Raw genomic sequence first — 21,879 nt, 5'->3', positions numbered from 1 at the left:
CATGGCGCCTCCTCAAACCAGCCAGGTATGGAGGGGGGGACTCGGCGATGGAAGTTCCTTTGGTTTCAAGAGGCAGGTGACTGGATCTTGTATGAACCTCCTTGGTTGCATCATTTCCATGACCTTTGTCCCGTGTGGTGAAAACTATGAGCTCCGCATCATTTCTACTGAAGGCAGCTTGAACCGGAAGCGGTATTTCTCACAGCGCTGTATGGACGTTAAGATGGACATTGAATAAGCAAGGCGGGAGAAATATGGGCTCCTCTGAAGAGCGGTGCTGGAGGAGACTTTTAAGGACACCGTGGGCAGCCACTCAAACAAAGAGATGGATGTTGGATCAAGTCGGTTCACAGCTTCGAAAAGACGACGGTTATCGAAAAAGTTGGAGGAAGGAGAGCGGCCACCAGACGGATGGAGTCAAACACAGTGACGATGGACACGGCCCTTTCGACACTTAGGACACGAGTGGAGGACGGAACGTTCTGGAAAAGCTCCATACGTGTGGACGACAAGAGTGGACTTTGCCTGAGCAACGCTTAACAAGTTGAGGCAACTCAGCTCTGCTTTCATGCGCCGTTTCTGTTCCGCACACGGTGACTTATATGTGTCTTATTGTTCGCGGCATCGCTTGATGAATCATCGGGATTCTGAAAAGGCCTCTGTCACGGTCCACATAAAGAACGGCCTTGTTTGACGAAGACGATCCGAGCCGCGTCTCGCTCCGTGTCCTGCCCACGTAAGCGATGCCTGTGCGGTTGGAGGGCTGTGGCTCCTGGAACGTGCAGCGAGGGCCGCGCCTGGTCCCTCGGACCCGCGCCCGGCGGGAGGGGAGTCGGACCGAGTCGGACCGGGTCTGACCCCCTGCTCCCGCCCTTCCTCCATCGTCAGAGCGCATCCCATCAGAATGGGGGTTGCCCCCCCCCCCACGGTTAGGGCACCGGCACAGCGGGTCCGGTCTCTCTCTCTCTCCCGCAGAAAGGCTCGGCGCTGGGGGTGATGGGAGTTACCTGACACTGCTGGTGTACACATTTCAAGATGACTCGTCTCCTACGCCGTTCCCTCCACCCCCTCTCCTCCCGTGGTGAAATGTCAACAGTGTGACATCTCTAGCCCCTCCGCTCCCCCCCAGGTGCCGAGCTCAGGTGGGGCACGAAGGCAACCCCCCTCCCCTGTGAGATCAGACCTTTGGGGGCCAGAGCCCACCCTCCCTGTCTCCGCTACAGAGGCGAGACAACAGCGGACCCCTGCGGAGCCCCGGCCTCTTCCCCCTCCTCCATTCACACCCTGTTCAGACCCTGAGTGCTGGGTTGTACCGGGGTATGGAAAACAGCAGCCGAAAGAGAGACAGCGAGATGGAGAATGGGAGAGAGAGAGAGGAGTAGAGAGGGGAGGGAGAGGAGGGAGAGAGAGAGAGAGAGAGAGAGAGAGAGAGAGAGAGAGAGGGAGGGACAGAGGGAGGGAGAGAGGGAGGGACGGAGGTTCAGCTCACCGCGAGCCTGGGGTCCTGCTCTGCTCGAGTGCCGACTCGTGGGGGGACCACCGCCGAGCACAAAGCCGCCCGCTGCTCACCCGGCTCTACGGAAGACGTTCAAAGTCGCCGCCAACTTTCTGTATGATTTTCACGTGCGATTCTTCTTTTTTTTTAATCTTACATGAAATTTCTTCATTTTCCCCCTCCGTTTATGGTGATCATTTTGGGAGCTGGGGAGAGCTGTGCAAGAATGCCGTGGGATTTTTCGGAAGTAAGGTAAGGGTTGCGGGTGGAAGCATTTCCACCTGTCCTGGTGTGTGCGTGTGCGTGTGTGTGTGTGTGTGTGCAGTTGTGGTTCATCCGAAAAACAACTGTATTCCATTGGTGAGAGACGCCCTGAGTCTTCAGCACGTGTGTATAAGTGCGTTCGTATTCATGTGTGTTTGAGCCTGTCTGCTAATGCGAGCGCAGTGTGTGTGTGTGTGTGTGTGCATGTGTGCGTCTTCATCTGTGTACATCATTATGAGCTCCCTCCGCACATCTCCTTCGTGTGTCGATTCCGACTTGAGTTCCGAACACCTGAGGATTTCTGTGAATTGATTCAGGTCCCCCCCTCCTCTCTCTGAAAACACAAACAGCGTCATCGGTCCCTCGTGAAAGTGGATTTGCTCTTCATCACTGGCCCTCCCTGGGCTGAGATCTGTTAACGCGCCGCCAGGGACCCCGACATCCGCTCGAACCCCGACTCAGAAGGTCTAACTGCGGGACCCTGGACGAGGCGCACCTGAGCGGCGCGGCGTCCGTCTGGAGCTCCGCTCGGCACGTGGCCTTCTGACGCCTGAGGCGTGTCGCACTCTTTGAGATGTAAGAAAAGAGTGTGAACGTCGCTGCTCCACATGGATTACAGCACCAGCGGGCTGGACCAGGACCGGGACCGGGACCAGGAACTGCTGTGGGATTACCGGCTGACGATGGTGACGCCACCCGCCACCCCCTCCCCGCTGGCCAGGTAACAGCCTCGTCGTCGAACACACTCACCTCGATGGGGGCGACGGTCGACACGATGAACTGGCACAAGAACGCTTCGGACCTGGCTGCCGGATCGCTGGGGTTTCTGGGTAGGGAGGACAGCAACGCTTCCCTGGGGTGCAACGGCAGCGCGGACTTTGCAACTGCGGCAGCGGTCACCGCGGTGACGCGCCAGGTGGGTCGGCATGCGCCGCAGTGCATGTTGCCCGCACCGGCGGACGGCAAGAACTGGGCGGCGCTGCTGATTGCCGCAGTCATCGCCCTCACCGTCACCGGCAACATCCTGGTCATCATGGCCGTGTCCCTGGAGAAGAAGCTGCAGAACGCCACCAACTACTTCCTCATGTCGCTGGCGGTCGCCGACATGCTGCTGGGCCTCCTGGTCATGCCTGTGTCCATGGTGACCATTCTGTACGGTAAGCACCGTGTGCCACGGACGGGCACCCTGTTGCCGGGGATGTTGAGGCGGAAGGGACGCGCTACTGTCCCTCACCTGGGAACCCTCTCGACGTCCTTTCCCTCCGCGCCGTGTCAGTTCTTCATTTTTGGGGGGTGGGGGGAGGGGCTTGCTTCGACGTGCTCGGATCATCCGAAGTCGCCATGTGATTCTCCTTGGCAAACTATCGCCTTCGCATGCTCACCCTCTCTTACGCTCACACTCGCACAAACTTTCACACACGCGTGCGCACACACTGAGAGTCCTGCTGTGCCGTTTCCCCCATCGAGTGTGTCGAGCACTGACTTCAAAGCGTGGGAATAAAAGCCGTGAGAGCAGGGCACCGTCACGCACGGCGCTCCTCCGTGTTTAATCAGTCCGTAGCGCGACGCAGAGCCGGGACTTGTGGGACGGTTCTCCCGAGTGCCTTAAAACACCATCAAAGCCACCAGCTAACCGGACGTCTCATTACACCACCTCTCTCCTGCTGCCCCGCTCCTTACACTGCCACCGCCGCTCCCGCTCATTTCTCACCCTTTGCACCCCATCTGCTGTCGCAGCACCACTCGCGCCCCTGCCGTTTCCTCGAACCCGTCCCTCTCACTTTTGACATGTAAATGTCTCATTGCTGCTTCGGTCGGCCTTTTACAGCACATCGATGTGGAAAATGTGGAGAGGCAGGGCTGTCAAATCCACAGCTCATCAAACATGCTGTCGTGTACGGGGTGCACGAGAAATGAAACGGCCGCGACGCTCACCGAGACCTTCGGTGCGACGCTTTTCTTCCAGGCGTTCACGTATGTGCGTTAGGACACGGCGTGAACATGTGCCCGCTGCATCAGGTGGGCATCACCTCCTGGTATCTGTGAATTGTGTAAACTTTGGCTCCGGTGCGACGAGCGCCGGATGTGCGCTGCCGCCCTCGGATGCGGGGGGGTGGAGAGACGTGTCCCTTGGCACTGGCCTTGTCACACCGCATTAGCTGTTTGTGTTCATGAGCAGCTCAGAAGCGTGCGAACGTCAATGGGCTTAATGAGCGGCGGTTTGGGGAAGCGGGTAATCCCGATCGCAGTACCGCCATCCATCACTAGGGGCAGCGAACGCAAGAGCAGTGCTGAACTTGGAAGAAACTCCGCACTTGAGGGCGGCTGAGCTCTACATGCGCTGGTCACATTTTGTCAGAGATGATGTCACCAAGCGGAGGAGGTGCGGTCTAATGCGGCGCTTTGAACGATTCTGACTTTTTTTCCGATTACGGAGAAAGGAGATGGCCGGAGTAGCAGCGGCTGGGGGGCATGGTAATGCTGTAAGAGCAGGATGACTTTAGAAATTAGTGCTGAAAACAAAGGCTTCCTATATGTTCTGTTCAAGGTTCTATGAAGGCTTTAAATACCCCGTTGCGTCTTGCGTTTTCCTAAGTGCAGTTTTTACTTTGAGCTAAGGACGTTTTTAACGTCACGATTCGGTCCCGAGCCCCATTTCCCAAAGATATTATTTATAATGGACTTTCAGGTGTTCTTTAATCCTTTAGTCAAACTCAACGAAATCATAACACAGCGGCGCAAGCATCTTCCCTCACGCAGTAGCCATGCTTTTATGAAACCGGGGCCCGAAATGTAAAGTTTTTTCTGTTTGTAATGGTGAGTGTGCAGCTGAAGCAGTGGGCGGGAGGTTCTGCCAATGAAGACTCATCTTTACCCTGAGTCTGTTGACCGGGGAAGCGACCGCAGAGCAGTCGACAGTCTCCGGTCGGTCAAAGGATGTTCTCGATATCCTGCTCGGGTGGCCTGAAAATGTGTGAAGGATGCCGTGATAGTGGCAGGAAGTACACTGGAGGACCGTGCCTGTAGGGCATGTGGTGGGAGGCATCATGGGAAAGGTGATCTGGAGTCCATCTCAGAACTTCATGTGAGGTGCTGCCCACCCTGGAGAGGCAGTCAGACAAACCCACCCGTACACACACACTCATGCAGTGATGCACTGAGAGGAATTTTAAGGCACCCATTCGAAGAAAACCCATTCAAACACTCTAAGCTCAGCACAAAACGTAAAACCTCATGACGCAATTGCGCCACATGCTGAGCGCTCAGGTCCTTGAGAGAAAAACTGAACCACTGGTTCGCTGTATGTGACAGAGAGCAGCGCCCACTCAGCCAATAGAAACATGACCGACTGCTGACTGACGTTCAATCATCCAAAACAAGTACTGCAGAGTGGTGATTGGCTTTCACTCCACCAACTGAAACAAAACAGCCTAGTGATTGGCTTTCACTCAGCCAGTAGAAATAAGGCAGGCCAGTGATTGGCTTTCACTCAGCCAGTAGAAAGAAGACAGTCTAAGACTAACTGGTGATTAGCATACGGTCAGCCAACAGAAGCAGGACAGAGCTGTGATTGGCTTTCATTCAGCCAATAGAAATGAAACAAGCTGTGGACTGGTGTTCAGTCGACCAATGAAGACAACAGTCGGCATCTCAGCATGTGACTGTCAAAGGGAGACACTTTGTGTCTCTTAGTGACCGGACCGGGGAGAAGATGACCACAAAAAGACCATCGGTGTTTGGGTTTTCTTTGCAACAAGACAACCATGATGCTGCCGTTTCCTGAGAGACCAAGCGTCACCAAAATACAGGGAGATAATTCATATGGCGGAACCGGAGAGAGCGCGTCATCTGGCCACGGTGCTCATGGGTCCCCGGAGCCACCAGAGCGACAGACAGAAAAAGGCTTTGTTTGCCCAACAAATCAGCCGGCAGGACTTTTTTTTCTATTCTTCGTCATCTTTTCATTTGTTATTCATGTTTGGAGCCTGTCTACCGTCAGTCGTGAGAGCAAGGAATCATGGTGTTTCCAACGCACTCTTAACACATGTTGCATTTCTTAACACGGTGGAGCTCCAGGGCACATCAGAAACAGACAAGGGATATTTGTCGTGTTTATTTGTTGTTCCGCCATCATCTCGTTAACCGCATTTGCACTTGTGGTCCAAAGTCATTAGTGCTGATGCCTCCAAACACCTAGGAAGGACCTCGCAGCCGTGACGGGTGCAAACACTCTGCAGCTGTGTGTGTGTGTGTGTGTGTGTGTGTTTGTGTGCTCAACTCTCAGGTGGAAAGACCCTGCAGCTGTGTGCGCAGCTGCTGGGTGGGAAGACCCTGCAGGTGAACTCATCTATATGGCTTGTTTCCTGGAATCATGATTTCCATCACAAGATGTGGCATGTTCGGGATTTTACCTTGTTCCACAAATCATTTTAAATACGGCAAACTCATATTCAAGCGCAGGCTTCCCATTTCCACTCCCCGCACCATGTCTTGAGCCCCTGCAATCTCCAGGCGCTGATCTCGCCACCCACACTTGACTCATTACTCCAGTAAACCTGGCTCCGGTCTCCATTCCAAGTGCCAGTCTCCTGCGATAGCCGAGCCACCGTCACTAACGAAGCAAAGCAGCACTAACGCCGGGAACCTCGGGGAGGTGCGTCACGTCCGGCCTGCCGAGCGCACACATACTGACTCTGTAGCCAGAACGTCTACGGAGAAAATTTAAGTGTGGTGGCATCAAACCATCACCATGTTCTGCACTTAGCTACACATCAGTGTTTCGTGTGAGCCCTGGATATGTGTCTTCGCTACAAATCGAACCCATTAAAGTATCTGCGGGGGAAGTTGAACCCCTTTAGGTGTCAGTGCTGCACATCAAACACAGTTATGTTTACTCAGGTAGCTGGCACTTTACCCCAAAGGAACTTACAGTACTGAGCTGCCAACAGATGGGTCATTTTACAGGCACAATTTAGGGTAAGCGCATTACTCAAAGGTACTACAGTTGCAGGTGGGATTCAAGCCCACAACCTTTAGGTTTACATTTATTTTACGGAGTAGTTAATCAGAAAAGGTGAGACACATGCCTCTGCTTGACTAAGCGAAGACATCCACATTCATTCACTTAGCTGACACTTTTCTCCAGAGCAACTTACACTGTGAGGGTTACAATTATTTACCCATTTATACAGCTGGGTAATTTTACTGGAGCAATTTAGAGTAAGTACCTTGCTTAAGGGTACTACAGCTGGGGCTCAAACCTACAACCATTAGATCCAAAGGCAGCAGCGCTAACTACTACACTACTCAGTGTCCTTACGCATGACTGCCCATTACATGTTGTGCTGGACACAATGTTGCACTAGTGAAGGACATGAGCTCATCAACTCAACAGCACAACTGGGAGCAGAAGTCTGATGGTAAATCACACACACACACACACATTTTCAGAACCGCTTGTCCCTTACGGGGTCACGGGGAACCGGAGCCTACCCGGCAACACAGGGCGTAAGGCCAGAGGGGGAAGGGGACACACCCAGGACGGGACGCCAGTCCGTCACAAGGCACCCCAAGCGGGACTCGAACCCCAGACCCACCGGAGAGTAGGACTGCGGTCCAACCCACTGCGCCACCGCACCCCCTGATGGTAAATCAATCTGTTTGTATCTGCAAAGTCATTTATACCTGCAAGTCACAATCAATAAAAAGTTAGTAATACAGACATCCTTCAATTTATTCGCCGGTTAGGTTCTCTAAAGACCTCGGATATAGCCATATAAAAATGGAAAAAATAAACTTTTGTAAGGATGTACAAAAACATTAACTTTGAGGTACATTAAAACTGACAGGGTTCACTGACACCCAGAAACACCGGAGACGAGCTGTAAACACAGTGCAAGTGAGTTGAATGAGGGCGGTCCCACATTCCGTCCGGATGCTCTTTACTGCCACCTATTGGCCGGGAACAAAACTGCGCGTCGTGTTCGTTCCGCTGCAGACTGAAAATGTGGATAAAGAGAAGAAAATGCAATTACCGACAGCTTGAAAATGTTCATAAGTTCAACAATTCAGAACTTCATTGTTTGGAAGAGCAGGAGTCGATGAATACCAGACCCAACCATGTATTACTGCACTGTTTTACTCCAGATTATGAATCGGTGCTGTGAGCCGGACCCCTTTATTTATGGGCACATGTGTTGAAGTGACCGTAAAGCACGGCATCTCGTTCCTTTCTGCTTCGGATCACTCTCGAGGACAAAGAGAGCGCGGCACGCGTGGCGGCCCGCACTGATGGAAAAAGCCACGGTGTGCGTGCAGGTTTTATCTCCACTAACACACCGCAGGCCTGTTTTCCTTTCGGGGCTTTCACTGCGGCCATCGCACTAAATGGGCCCGGATAGGAGGACGAGGGGAACAGCAGCGCTCTTCATCTCCCCCTGGATGGCACGACCTGCGGGTCGGCGGCCTTTTTACCGCGGGAGAATGTCGGCGTCTGAGGAACCCATGAACTGTCCCACGCGACAAGCCTGAGCAGCAGCGGAAAAGAAGCCCAATAAGCGAGCCGAGCTAGAGGAATATTACACTGGTACCGCACCCGTTACTCCGCTAGCGCCGCTCTGCGTGCCCCGTTACCTGAAGAAAGGCTTGTTCACATCTAAATATCATGTGTTGTCATGTGATGCCGCTCAATTACCGCTCCATAATGTGGCGTAGGAACGACAGTGGTGTCCCAGCACAGCGGTGCAGCGGGAGCCCCTGCGAGTCGGAGGCTCCGCAGGGTAGGAGACCCGGAAGATTAGCGGTGACTGCAGAGAAGGCGATGAGCTCATCGCACTGTCCTCTCTGCACTCGGGTTCCTCGAGACATGTTGGCGTTCATCACAAACTCATACTTAAGGGTACAACAGCAGTCGTACAGTACAAATCCCACATAATAATAATAATAATAAGCTGCATTTTACACGGGTACCTTGTAATTTACATGGCAGCCAATGTATTTTTCAAGACCCATGTGCAAAACACAAGAAAAATACACAAAAACACATAATGAGACTTTTAGTACATTGTTTCATTCCACAATGATCATACTGTATATATCAGTTATTAGCAGAATTATTAATATGTGAGATAAATGAGAGAAATGAAGGGATGCTGAAGGTGCACCTGGCATCCGCATCACTGTCACTTTTGTCTTGAGCAGTTTCACATCACCTGGTTGATGGAGCCCTGGTGTTTTTTTCTGGTTAAAAAAAAAAAAAAAAATCAGAGATGATTCACAAACCACTCCAGCACAAACACTGTTTTTGTACAAAACTGGTCTTTCTAACAAAACAATAACTATGCAGGTAAACAAAAAGCATAATATGATAATGTGTCATAAATTACAACTTAGAGTCCGGCTCTGCGGTGAGAAAAAAAAAGTGCTTTCTCTGCGACGCTCACTTAGGGTAATTTATCCTCAAAGGCTTCTGCTCGGCCTCCAGCTGAGCTCTCCTTCCCAAGCGCTGGGGGTGGGGTGGTGTGGGATTGGGGGGGGGGATGTAGCAGTAAAAATAACGCTATTTGTTGCATAATTAAGCGTGAATCTGAGACACAAAGTCGGAGCGCTTGGTTTGTCCTCGGCAATTCGACGGATGCGCACCTGGCTCTTGGACAGCAAGCAGTACCACTTGGTAGGCCCTTTTATAGCGGTTAATACCACGTTAATTACCCTGTGCTTCGTCAGGCCCTCATAAAGAACAGCTGCTGGTTTGATCGGATAAAACAGCCGATCTGGGTGACACTGTGTGTAGCGTTGGGTCCAAAGCCTAAGGGAGGAGGAAAAATAGGAGAATGCAGATGCGTCAGGTGATGTTCTCCTGCTGTACCGCCGCCGCCTCGCTTCCTCTTCCATTACTCAGCATTTGTCTAGACTGACGCTGTTGAATAGCGTAACTTCTATATCTGACCCTTCTCCCTTCTGCCCCTTGGTAGGCTGCTGGGTGAAGCAAATTAAGCATCTTGAACTATGGCAAAACATCAGGTCCCTTCCAGGAATTTCAACTGGCAGAAACATCGAGGCTCGCTGACCCCCATAGTGCCCTCTTTGGCGCCGCGCTCGGAAACACTTTGTACCACATTAGTGCCCTTCAGTTAGAAATGCCACGAACTACTTTAGCGAAAAGCCACCATCTGCTACAACATGGACTTCCGCTTTCCGCGGGAGTGCTGATGACACAATCATGCGGGCCAAGATAAAGCATGGAAATCATTTTCTGGGTCTTCAGATGGTTTCCTTCTGGTCTTACTCTCAACGCTCGAAAATAGTGAGCTAGAAGTATCTCGTGCAGAACAGGACGTGTTGAAAACGTATTTTGTGTCCTCATATCATACTGAATTAAAGATTTGAGTTACTGAGCTGTGACCGTCCGTGTTGGGTTAGTTACGGTCTTAAACGAAGAAAGTTTTACATTGATTATTAGGGCCCAGGGGTGCGGTGGCGCAGTGGGTTGGACCACAGTTCTGCTCTCCAGTGGGTCTGGGGTTCGAGTCCCGCTTGGGGTGCCTTGCGGCGGACTGGCGTCCTGTCCTGGGTGTGTCCCCTTCCCCCTCTGGCCTTACGCCCTGTGTTGCCGGGTAGGCTCCGGTTCCCCGTGACCCTGTCTGGGACGAGCGGTTCTGAAAATGTGTGTGTGTGTGTATTAGGGCCCAAGTATGAATAGTTCTGTGCAAACGGCACGGAGAAATGATCCCAACACCTAATGTTGAAACCTGTGAAGATAATGAGACGAACCAAAGCAGGATGAGATGAAAGAATCCATAGTCATCCAGGACCAGGTTACTTTCAACCAGCCATTTTTACAAGGAATTCACCATTTGGGCCAAAAAGTCTGTCTTGATTGATTCCTTGGACACGCAGCCTCCTTGGTTTCATGCAAGAGTAGCTAAAGATTGACTTGAACCACAGTTAGTCCTCAGTGATCCCTCTTGTCATACACATGGACCAGTTCTTGGGTAAAGCTTTGTGTCTTCATCTAAACCACTTTAGGTCTGCTAGCTACTTGAATATCTCCTGCAGTGTGCAAACGGCAACATATGGGGACACATAGCGAGGAGACTTGAACGTGCGAAGAATGGAGAACCAACAGAGAGAATACTTAATAGCCTGTCCAAGATCTTCTTGAGATAATCTTCTCACAGCCTAACATCTCAGATAATCTTCTCATGCCGCCCAAGACCTCCCTCAGGTTAGCTTCTCTGTCTGCCCAAGATACCATCAGAATAACTTCTCACCTTCTGAAGGTCTCCTTAAACTTTTGACTGTCACAACCAGCTTGGCGTTTTCATCAGACTTAGGTTTCTCACTCTCATTCTTTTTCTCTCTCTTTCACACACACACACACACAAGTGAGAGCACACACAATTATGGTAGAAATTTTTTCCATCTTTTTCATCTACACAACATTACTAAACAAATGGCGTCATCACTAATCAGGTGTAAAGTGTATAATTAGGACTTTATCCGCCCAGGCACCTTCTGTGTGAGGCAAGCAGTCAGAATGCGTGACTAGATAAATCTCTGAATTTCAATGACAAAGAGCTCCCGAGAGCTGTCTTTCTGTTGTCTTTTGTCATGTCTGGTTGGGCTCATAACATTCCACTCGTATTATAGATCCGTTCTAATTTTAATGCTGGCAGCAGCTGGAAACGTTGTTTGTACCATTTCCCTCCAAAACAGTCGAAGGTGTTATAAAGAAAACTGCTGGAATTGGCTGCTTAGTGTATGGTCTTTGTATAACCTGTGGCAGCTTGTTTTCAGAAAGGAGGGAATTGACACTTTACCTCGAGGGGAGCAGAGCCCCTTGTTGTGTGTTTTTGATTCAAAAGCACCCGAAAGCCTTTTTTTTCCCTCCATTTGTTACAGGAGTTTGGCGAAAGACTGGCTTGCTACAGGGTTAACTCCTGTCCACCTCTGCAGCTGGTGGGGAGGCACGTTCCAGGAATCATTTCTTCCACTCAGAAGTAGACTATCTCTGAGCCATCGGCCTTTCGTTTCTTTCCAGCAGAGATATTGATGCCTTTGCCAGTGTTTCCATCACAATTTTGCTGGTGTCCCTAAAAAAATTTTCCATTCATGCCTTTAGTGGCGCAACTTTGTTTCCTCCTTCCATGAGGAATCTTTACGAAGACGAGGGGAGAACAATGAGATCTAGGCTGTCTTTTACTGTCCGATCACCTCCATTCCGAGAGCGCAGCTCTGCCTCGGGCTCTTTGTACGCAGAAATTTCCTGTGGTTTTCAATGAAAAATTACGAGTGTCCGGATTGCTGCAAGGAGAAATAATCTTGGTGAGGAAGACAAAACTCAATTTTCAGATTGTCCTCACAGACCAAACTGACGGATGAACAAATGGGTTCCGCTTGACTTTTGGCCGGAGTCTCACCTCCAGTTTTATTGTTAGATGAGAGCAGCAGTATGATTTCTTTTATCATAAGCTCACCTTGGGTGTTCAAGGCTGTACATTTCCGTCTGTTGTAAGAATATAATCTTTTCCTGTTTTCACTTGATGGCCTCCAGTACCTCAAGATCTGTACGGCTCTGAGTGAATTTCCTGAAGGGTAGGCTGTCGGCGAGTAACACGACCCTGTGCACGAAGGCAGAAGAAATGACATATCAGAAAGCCCATCCACACAATGATTTATTTTATCCATTTTCAAATTGAATAAAACTTTCGTCCGGATGTAAAATTTTTATCTTAATTTCATCTTGTCCCCAAGCAAGGCTAATGGCACACAAAGAAATCTGGTGCAAAGTTGCTTCTTCAGCACAACTGCAGACATCTTCTGAGGTTTGGGGTTGACCGAACCGTTGCTCCTTTTTCTAAGTATGCATTGATAATTTCAAATGTTGGGTTTCTCCTATAAAGTGCATATGAATTAGATGTTCATACATAATGTCATTTGACACTGGCTGACTTTGCTCATCAATAATTTTCACATCCCATTCATTGCAACAATTTCCTGGCAGTTATATGGCCATGAAGGGATCTGTGCCGTATAAAACAACCCGTATTAATAATGTTGAGAAACTTTCCTCTGAAAAACATACCATTTATATGTAATATTGCCTTTTTGATTTTTTCCGCAGAGCTACCTACTAAAAAGCAGCATACTGGCATAGGTGGGAATCGAACCCCAATCCACAAAGCGGGGGGCAGCTTGGTGGCCATGACAACCTGATGCACTCTGAGCGAAAAACATAAACAGCGCTTACATAAGAGCGTACCTCTACCTAGAGCCGTGTCCTCAAATTACTGGAAATTGAAAAGGATAATGGAAGAATCCTGTAACCATGGTTCTGAGAGTCAAAAGAGGCATTTTGTTTCCAAGCCTCCTTCCGCTACCCTTGCTACGCCATGTCTACGATCCTGATGTAGGCTATTCATACTGGGGTCTTTAAAATTCAGAGAGACCATCATTTCACCCTGTTATTGCCTACATTAGTTCAGTGGAAGTTATGAGTTATGAAGGGAAAAACTTGCTGAGACAAATATTTCCCTTCGCCCTGGTTCTGCGCATCTGTGCAGCGTTGTGAGGGATGGGTCACTTCAGTACATCGTGAGCGCACGATTTTGGACGTATGAAGTCCAGTTTACCTGTAACTGACGTCTGCTAAGTGAGGTTCTCGTCGGCTCGGGTTTCCCCTGAGGGAGACTGACCAGCATCTCCACTGGTTGCCAACCGCTGTCACATCAGATGTTCCACGTCGACTGAAGCGGCGGATGAACTGGAAGCAGCTTTGTACCTTTACACATTGATTGTTTTTCTTGAGATGATCTGTTCTCTCGTTGTGTCGTGTCTCACTGCAGGATACAGCTGGCCACTGCCCTCCACGTTGTGCCCCATCTGGATCTATCTCGATGTCCTCTTTTCCACGGCGTCCATCATGCACCTCTGCGCCATCTCCCTGGACCGCTACATAGCCATCCGTAACCCCATCCATCACAGCCGCTTCAATTCCAGGACCAAGGCCTTCATGAAGATCATGGTGGTCTGGACCATCTCTGTGGGTAAGTCTTTGTGAAAGTTTTAAGATCTTAAGGTGATGTCACCCATCTCTGAAGATTAAGGTTCTCCATGTCATCGTCGTCCATCAAACATCGCTGGAAAAGGGCAATGGTGCTGCTATCACCGCAGTTGAATAGCGATACGTGAATATTAACGTGAATGTAAATATTATCATTATTTTGAGGGGAGGGAGATGCCGAACGTTCTGAAGTGTCCAACCCCACCACCTCTGAGAATGTGACATCAACGTGTGGCAGCAGTCACTGTCACATCCCCCTCTCCAGGAACTGACATGCAAAACATAGTTCTTATAGCGTGGTACACTCAGAGGAAAAGTTGTTCATCTGCAGGTCAAAGTACGGACGTCCTAGACAGTCACGTTCCGCTCGTACTTTCAGAAACCGAAACGAGTCAAATGGACTCGTTTCTGTTCGCGTTTATCCATTTAGCAGACACTTTTCTCCACGGCGACGTACATCTCCGAGAACAAAGAGTGCGTTACATCAACAAAAGGAGCAATTTGGATACAGACACGTGATTCTAGAACACAGTCCATTTGTGTCATACCGCGGTATAAACCGGTGCACATTACACAAGTAGCTGCATATCGGCTTTTTCATTGCTAAACAAATTGTTGATAAACATTTTTACAATTTTTATCAAGCACATTGGAGTTCCGTGGAGAAGTGAGTCTGAAAGAGATGAGTTTTTAGACTCTTCTTAAATGTAGGGAGAGATTCAGCAGTTCTGAGTGAGGCGGGAGGTCATTCCATTACACTGGACCCACAACCGACCCTCCTTTTAAATGGCAATAGTGCACCGATGCTCTTCAGGTGAGCCAACAGCTATGTATAACTTGGGGCAGGACTCTCCTGACCTGGACCTGGGGATCCCCAAGGTGATGGTCATTGAGAGTTCAGCAGAGATGATCTCAAACATGCAAGTGAAGGCTTAGTCCAGTGAATCCTATTGAACAAGTGGTCCTCCAGAACAAAACTGACTGGACGCACTAGGCATGCTGGGATCGAGGAGTGACCATGCACGAGGTGGAACGGGCTACGCTTATGGAGAATGTATCCCAAATCAAAGTGCAACCAACATATAAGACCACGAAACAGGAGCTTTGGGAAGCATCTGCATCCAGGTCCTGTCCTCCAACCGTCCACTGACATACAGTGGCCGCACCTGACCCTCATCTCTTAATGAGGTGAGGCCAATCCCCCCGGCAGTTGGTGTGGCTCTTCTCCTGCATTTTAGCAACATTGACCATAAGTGCTGCCATCACAGCTTTGAGCATCTGGGTCCCTGTTACACGCAAGGTACACATTTCCCTCGGAAAGAAAGCAACCTTCCGTGTTCTGAATATTTGTGCAGCATGCTGGAGAGCAGGCTGTGGTGAAGGGAGTGGAATTTAGCAGCTCTGCTTGGACAGACGTGGCGTTCGCGGCAGAGGAAAGTCGCGCACCGCCATAATTACGCCTCCAAAATTGGACGGGTTCTCAAAGCTCCTCCGGTATCTCTTTCGGGGGGTGAGGCGACTAAGCGGCGCGCGACGCAAATTGCCGGGCCGCTGAGTGTGTATCCCGCAGGCTGTCAGTCACCCTCGGTGATGGGGGACTCGCTGTGCCGCTAATGCAGTCGAAAACACCGGTTCACCAGCACTCAGAAGGAGCAACCGTACAGGCCGCTTTTACCGGAGCGTCGCGCCCATTTAGCTCTCCGACATGCACTTCTCTCTCTCGAACACAGTCAAATAGTTACTTTAATTTGTTTCAGAATGTTTTGATCCTTCTTCTCTGACATGCAGTGATTTCGGCCAAGGATTTGCTGCATTCGCCTGCCCAAGGCCGCCAATGTCACTTAAGGACTTTGTGGGGTAAAAGCTGCCCGCTGACACCCCGCACCAGTGTTCAAACGCTCCTGAGTGTCTGCGATTTACATGTGCCCAAGGTCACCCAACGGTAAAGACAGCTGTAAAACCCCAATGTCTGCGGATGGGAAGGCGAATGAGAGTAACGGAGCCTTTTTATTGGGCTGAGAAATCCCCTGTCGAAATGACGGAGGAGTTTTATTATACTGTCCCAGGTGTTATAATGTACAAGGCTTCATGAAAGGGATGGTCATCATTCCTGCATAAAACATAGAAATTAACATATGAAATGCATGTCACGTCCACGCCCTCAACTCAACCGACAGCACCTGACTCTGGTCCAGCACCTGACTAACTCCTCACCCTTTAAAAGACCCTCCTCAGCTCCCGTACCTTTGCGGAATCTCGTCAGACAACCGCCCTCCTTCGTGACGTCCAGTGCACGCTCAACACTTGTTCTCCATTCTCGTCCCTTCGCTTTGTTTCCCGACCACGTCCACGGATCTTCGTTCCAACGCAGACCCGACCGACCTTTCGCTTCGTCCCCTGACCTCGTCCTTGGATCCTCGCTCCGACTCCGACCGCCGATCAACCGACCATTCGCCTGTCCCCGACTCCGAGAACTTGCCTTAGCTCCTGAATCCAGACGACCGACTCCCCACTTGGGTCCTTCCGTCCTGGTTCTCTCGGCCCTGTATGACAATGCATAGCTAGTCCTGTAGGGAGACGGCTGGTGGTGCAGCGGTTAGAGCTGCTGCCTTTGGACCCAAAGGACCTGCTTACCCTAAATTGCTCCAGTAGTAAAAAAAAAAAAAAAACCTAACTCTGTAAATTCCTGCTTCCAGCTGTAGTACCCTTGGGTAAGGTAGTTACCCTGAATTACCCTGCTCTGTACATGGGTAAATAATTGTAACCTTAAGAGTGTAAGTTGCTTTGGAGAAAAGTCTCAGCTAAAGGAATAATTACGATTTACACCCTGATTCTACTGACCTTCTTGGTTTATCCAGTACAACTTGGATTTCACTTATTTTTTCATCTGCACTACTTGTGTGTTTCTACCACACACATAATTTCCACTGAACAACATACGGAATTGATCATTACGCACCTGTTATGTCACATGAACACCGATTGCCATTAAATAACCATTTCAAAGGAAAACTAAGTGACACAAACGGTTACCATACGTTCAAACAGACTGTGATCGGACTGTCCATGGGAGCCCTGCTCTTTTACTGTCCTCATCAGTGCCTTTGCGCACTGATCCAAAGGTTTCTGCAGTTGGACATGATTAGATCTGCTGAACCGTCAACACCTCCCAGCTGTCCCTCTAAAGGCACATTGGACAAAATTAATTCCCACCAAATGTTTACTGGAGGATGGGGGTGCGGTGGCGCAGTGGGTTGGACCGCAGTTCTGCTCTCTGGTGGGTCTGGGGTTTGAGTCCCGCCTGGGGTGCCTTGTGACGGACTGGCGTCCCGTCCTGGGTGTGTCCCCTCCCTCCGGCCTTCCGCCCTGTGTTGCCGGGTTGGGCTCCGGTTCCCCGTGACCCCATATGGGACGAGTGGCTCTGAAAATATCAGTGTGTGTGTGTGTGTGTGTGTGTGTGTGTGTGTGTGTGTGTGTGTGTGTGTGTGTGTGTGTGTGTGTGTGTGTGTGTGTGTGTGTGTTTACTGGAGGGGGGTGCGGTGGTGCAGTGGGTTGGACCACAGTCCTGCTCTCCGGTGGGTCTGGGGTTTGAGTCTCGCTGGGGGTGCCTTGTGACAGACTGGTGTCCCGTCCTGGGTGTGTCCCCCCCCGCTCCGGCCTTATGCCCTGAGTTGCCAGGTTAGGCTCTGGTTCCCTGTGACCCTGTATGAGATAAGCGGTTTAGAAAGTGTGTGTTTGTTTACTGGATTTTGGGCACAGAAAAAAAAAAAAATCTGTGTCAAAATCAAAATACACTGAGCAGCAGGTGGTGCGGTGGTTCGAGCCATTGCCTAACAATGAAAGGACTTGAGTTTGTATCCCACCTCCTGGTCTAGTACCTCTTATTGAGGTACTTACCCTGAAATAACACAGTAAAAAATACTCTGCTGTTTAATTAGTATTTAATTTAAAAAAATTACCCAAGGTCCTTCAGTTTAAACCCATGAACAGACACAGGATAAGAGCATAGGAGCAAAGCAGTTAAAGCCTCTGTCTTTGGTTCTAGGTTTAAACCTTACTGTCTGCTGAAGTTCTTACCCTGAATTGATACAGTAAAATACCAAGCCGTGTAAAATGAAGAAACAGCGTGAGCAGTTTTGTAGATAGTCTTGAGCTAAAGGAATCAAATTAAACCCTTTAATACATTAAAAAATGTGAAATAATTCCATTTTAGCAAAGTTTTTTTTTTTTTTGCTTCCATTAAGATGATACAGTGAGGTACCAGGTCATATGTGGCTGGACACAGGACCACGGGTTCGAAGCTCCTCCCATTTTTCTGCAGACCCCGCCCCCGGCTGTGCGTTACTGACTTGGGATCAGGCCGGATTTCGCACCGTCTCGTGTTTCTCCTCTAATATCCATGTTAGGGTTTGGGGCCTGAGGGTTGCTATATTTACCGTACTGCTCTGGCAAGACAAGAAAAGCCTGAGAGTGATGTGGCCCATGGTCGCTTTGAGGGTTACGAGTGAAGGGCAGGGACTCTGCATCCAGACAGTTTCTCTTTCACATCCTGTGACTTTTCTTATGCAGTTACATTGGAATTTATTAAATTTTATTAATTTCCAGCTGCTAAACATACACACAGTATGGTACACAAGATGTGAAGTACACGAGCTCCTCATGTTAGTAGTTCAACAGATTTTCAAATAGACATTTTCCAGTTTTTTTTTAATTCTATGTATATCATTATTATATAAATTAAATATATTATTACATTAATGTATAATATATTATGATTATAATCTTACATTTCTGTTTCTTGCAGAGTGACTTTGTTCTGTGTTCAGCCCATCAGCAGGCAGCTGGTTGTTAGAGTACTGTAGGGTAGAGTAGTTAGAGCTGCTGCCTTTGGACCCAAAGGTCACAGGTTTGAATCCCACTTCCTGCTGAAGTACCCTTGAGCAAGGTACTCACCTCGATTTGCTCCAGGAAAATTACCCAGCTGTATAAATCGGTGAACAACTGAGTTGCTTTGGAGAAAAATGCTAGATAAATGTAAGTAGAAGAGAAGAGTGGGACCACTTTGATTCCACAACGTTTACAGTTCCTGTCTGCGGTACCCAAGTGTCAGTGATCAATAACAAGATGGGAAGCCCTCTGTATGTTGACAGGATGAACTGGTCAACAATCATGTGGGAAACAGCATATTTTTATTTTCAGAAATTTTACATTAGTTTTAATTGTAACGTAGCTCAAAGTTAATAAAAAATATTTAAAAATAATTTATCACGGCTATATCTTTTTTTAGAACTCAGCTGCATCCCATACCACTTCACTGGTGGCAAAAGTGGCTCTTGAGTTATAAACAAATCAAGGTACGAACAAACTTCCCAGTCCCAATATCGTTTGTGAAGGAGGAGCCAACGTTACACATTTATTGATAGCATTATGAAGGTTACGTAATTTATTCCGTTTTAATAGAAGCTAAGGAAAGGATTGCCTCCATGCTTTTATACACCCACACGAGCGTACACAGTCTCCGCAGTTCATTACTCATCATTTTACACAGTGGGACATTTTACCGGGACCACTCAGGTAAAGTCAAGTTACAACCCGTAACACTACCCCGCCGCTCTGCCGACACCTTCCGATTCTTCTACCGACCCCGTTCCTCATTCCTCTGACTCTCCCTCTGCAGGGATATCCATGCCCATCCCGGTTCTGGGCCTCCACGACTACTCCAAGGTCTTCAAGGACACCACCTGCCAGCTGACGGACAACAACTTTGTCCTGGTGGGGTCCTTCGTGGCCTTCTTCATCCCCCTGGCCATCATGGTGATCACCTATTTCCTGACCATCAGCGCCCTGCAGAATGAAGCCACGCTCTGCCTCGACCAGCTCGTTCCCAAGCCCAAGTGGGCCACCCCGCTGACCTTCCTGCCCCAGGGCTCGCTCTCCTCGGAGAAGCTCTTCTTCCGCAGGTCGCTGAGCCGGGAGGCGGGGCCGCAGGCCGGTCGGCGGACCATGCAGTCCATCAGCAATGAGCAGAAGGCCTCCAAGGTGCTCGGCGTCGTCTTCTTCCTCTTCGTCTTCATGTGGTGCCCGTTCTTCGTGACCAACGTGCTGGCGGTGGTGTGCAGCGAAGCCTGCAGCCCCAGCGTCATGGACGGGCTGCTCAACGTGTTCGTGTGGGTGGGCTACCTGTCGTCCGCGGTCAACCCGCTCGTCTACACGCTCTTCAACAAGACCTACCGCTCGGCCTTCTGGCGCTACGCGCGCTGCCGCTACCGCGAGGAGAGGAAGCCGCTGCAGCTCATCTTAGTCAACACCATCCCGCCGGTGGCCTTCAGCCACAGCCAGCTGCCCCTGGGCGACATCGCCCCCCTGAGGAACGGAGGCCGCACTGCGGGGCGCCACCTCTACGCCCCGGTGATCGACAAGGCCAAAGAGGGCAGGGGATCGGGCGGCGACGAGAAAGTCAGCTGCGTGTAGCAAGGACCGTCTTGGGAGCAGAGAGCGGAAACCGTGGCGACCGACAGGAAGTCCCGCGTCGGCACTTGTCTCAGCCAAGACGCCCGAATGAGTGGCGACTGACAAGGAAGCGAGTGATGACAGAAGGGGGACACAGGCGCTAGGTGGTCCAGCGCTTTAATTGCCAAAAAAATCTTTAACTGTGCAAATCAGTCAAAATCACCAAACGAAAGGGTGTCTCACTCTGAAAGGCTGCAGAGACGCGTTTATGTGGCGCAAACACGTGGACCGGCTGAGTTTTGCCAAATAGGAAACACACTGCGTGTATCAGAGTCCTGGTGTTGTACTTTGTTCTTTATTGTTCCATTAAGTGTAGGAGGTGGGGTGCAGTGGGGGGGGGGTGATGAACACTGTGTGTGTGTGTGTGCGCGCGCGTTAGGGGACCTTTGTCTATCGGCATGACCTGGAGACCGCTGCCTCCGTACCTCGACGACACGCATCCACACGTCCCCGTGCAGAAGGCGCCGGCTGACGTGTTATAGCCGAACGCTGATGTTGTGAGAAGACTCTGCCGCCAGGGTCAGGGATCAGGAGCTCCATGTCGACAGGACGTCGTTGTGCCGTTGTCATCACCTTGTTTGTTTGTGGTTCGTCATTCAGCGAGAAGGTCCTTAAGACGTGTGACGGGATCACTGGAGACGCTGTGATTCCAACTAACCTCTTAACCTCTTGCCACTTTCACTGGCCTCCTCATCCTTTATGGATCGGCATCTGTCGCCCTTCATGCTTTCACACTCTGTCCTTCCATCCATCCATCCATTCCTTACCAGTTAGTTTAGGTTAACGCCTAACCCTAACCCTAACCCAAATGCACCCGCTTGTAAAATCCTGGTGGTCCAGAGTCTATCCTGGAAGCACGGGACATGAGGCAGGATGCGCACATGATGAGATGAAGAGCCATCACAGGGGATCACACACACTTATTCACCCTCTCTCTGTCTGTCTCTCACACACACACACACACACATCAGTTCAACAGAATCGCCCTCCCATTTTCTCCCAATTCCTGCCACTCTTCTCTCACAGAGACACACACCAGCTGCTGCCATTTCCCAAACATTTTCTCCGGTCCTGTATCGCTCCTTCTCGCTTTCATCTCATTCTCTCACACACACAATCTCCACCTGCGCCCGAGGTCTCCGGCGCGCGGCCCCTCCGGTGCGATTTATTATGTGCAAAGAGCATAATTACCATCATTAGGCCATTTGGAGAGCGCCGCGGTTCGCTCTCTCGCCGTTACCCCCAGCTGCACGCCAAGCCGAAACGTCCCTCTTAACCGTCACTCATTTAGCTTTAACTGGACCAGCTGAGGGCGGTGGGAGCAGAAGTGGCCCAACAGGTGGGTCGGTGCAGTAAAGTACACATGACCGGGTCTTTAACCTGAATCGCTGCGCTGCAAATTGAGAGCAGTTTATAACCCTCTCAAGCACATATGTTGGTAAAGAGGTTCTTATATGAAATTACTAAGAAGGTGGATGTTGAGCCACGAATACCTTTTGAAAGCAGTAATAATCTTTAATAATAAATAATCCAATAATAAATTCTG

The 21,879-nt window shown here is 50.0% G+C and overlaps 1 protein-coding gene across 1 annotated transcript; it reads left to right on the top strand.

The window, feature by feature from the left end:
• The first annotated feature begins 1,542 nt into the window (after positions 1 to 1,542).
• htr2aa (5-hydroxytryptamine (serotonin) receptor 2A, genome duplicate a) lies at positions 1,543 to 20,294 on the top strand. Its single transcript, XM_018739839.2, has 4 exons — positions 1,543 to 1,742; positions 2,110 to 2,916; positions 13,606 to 13,806; positions 19,501 to 20,294. The coding sequence occupies exons 2-4, from the start codon at positions 2,514 to 2,516 to the stop codon at positions 20,292 to 20,294; spliced, it is 1,398 nt and encodes a 465-aa protein (XP_018595355.1). The 5' UTR covers positions 1,543 to 1,742; positions 2,110 to 2,513.
• Positions 20,295 to 21,879: the final 1,585 nt, after the last annotated feature.

The sequence above is a fragment of the Scleropages formosus genome, chromosome 14 (genome assembly GCF_900964775.1).
Source record: "Scleropages formosus chromosome 14, fSclFor1.1, whole genome shotgun sequence".
Classification (NCBI taxonomy): domain Eukaryota; kingdom Metazoa; phylum Chordata; class Actinopteri; order Osteoglossiformes; family Osteoglossidae; genus Scleropages; species Scleropages formosus.
The sequence above is the reverse complement of the archived record's forward strand: the minus strand, read 5'-3'. Positions and strand labels throughout refer to the sequence as shown.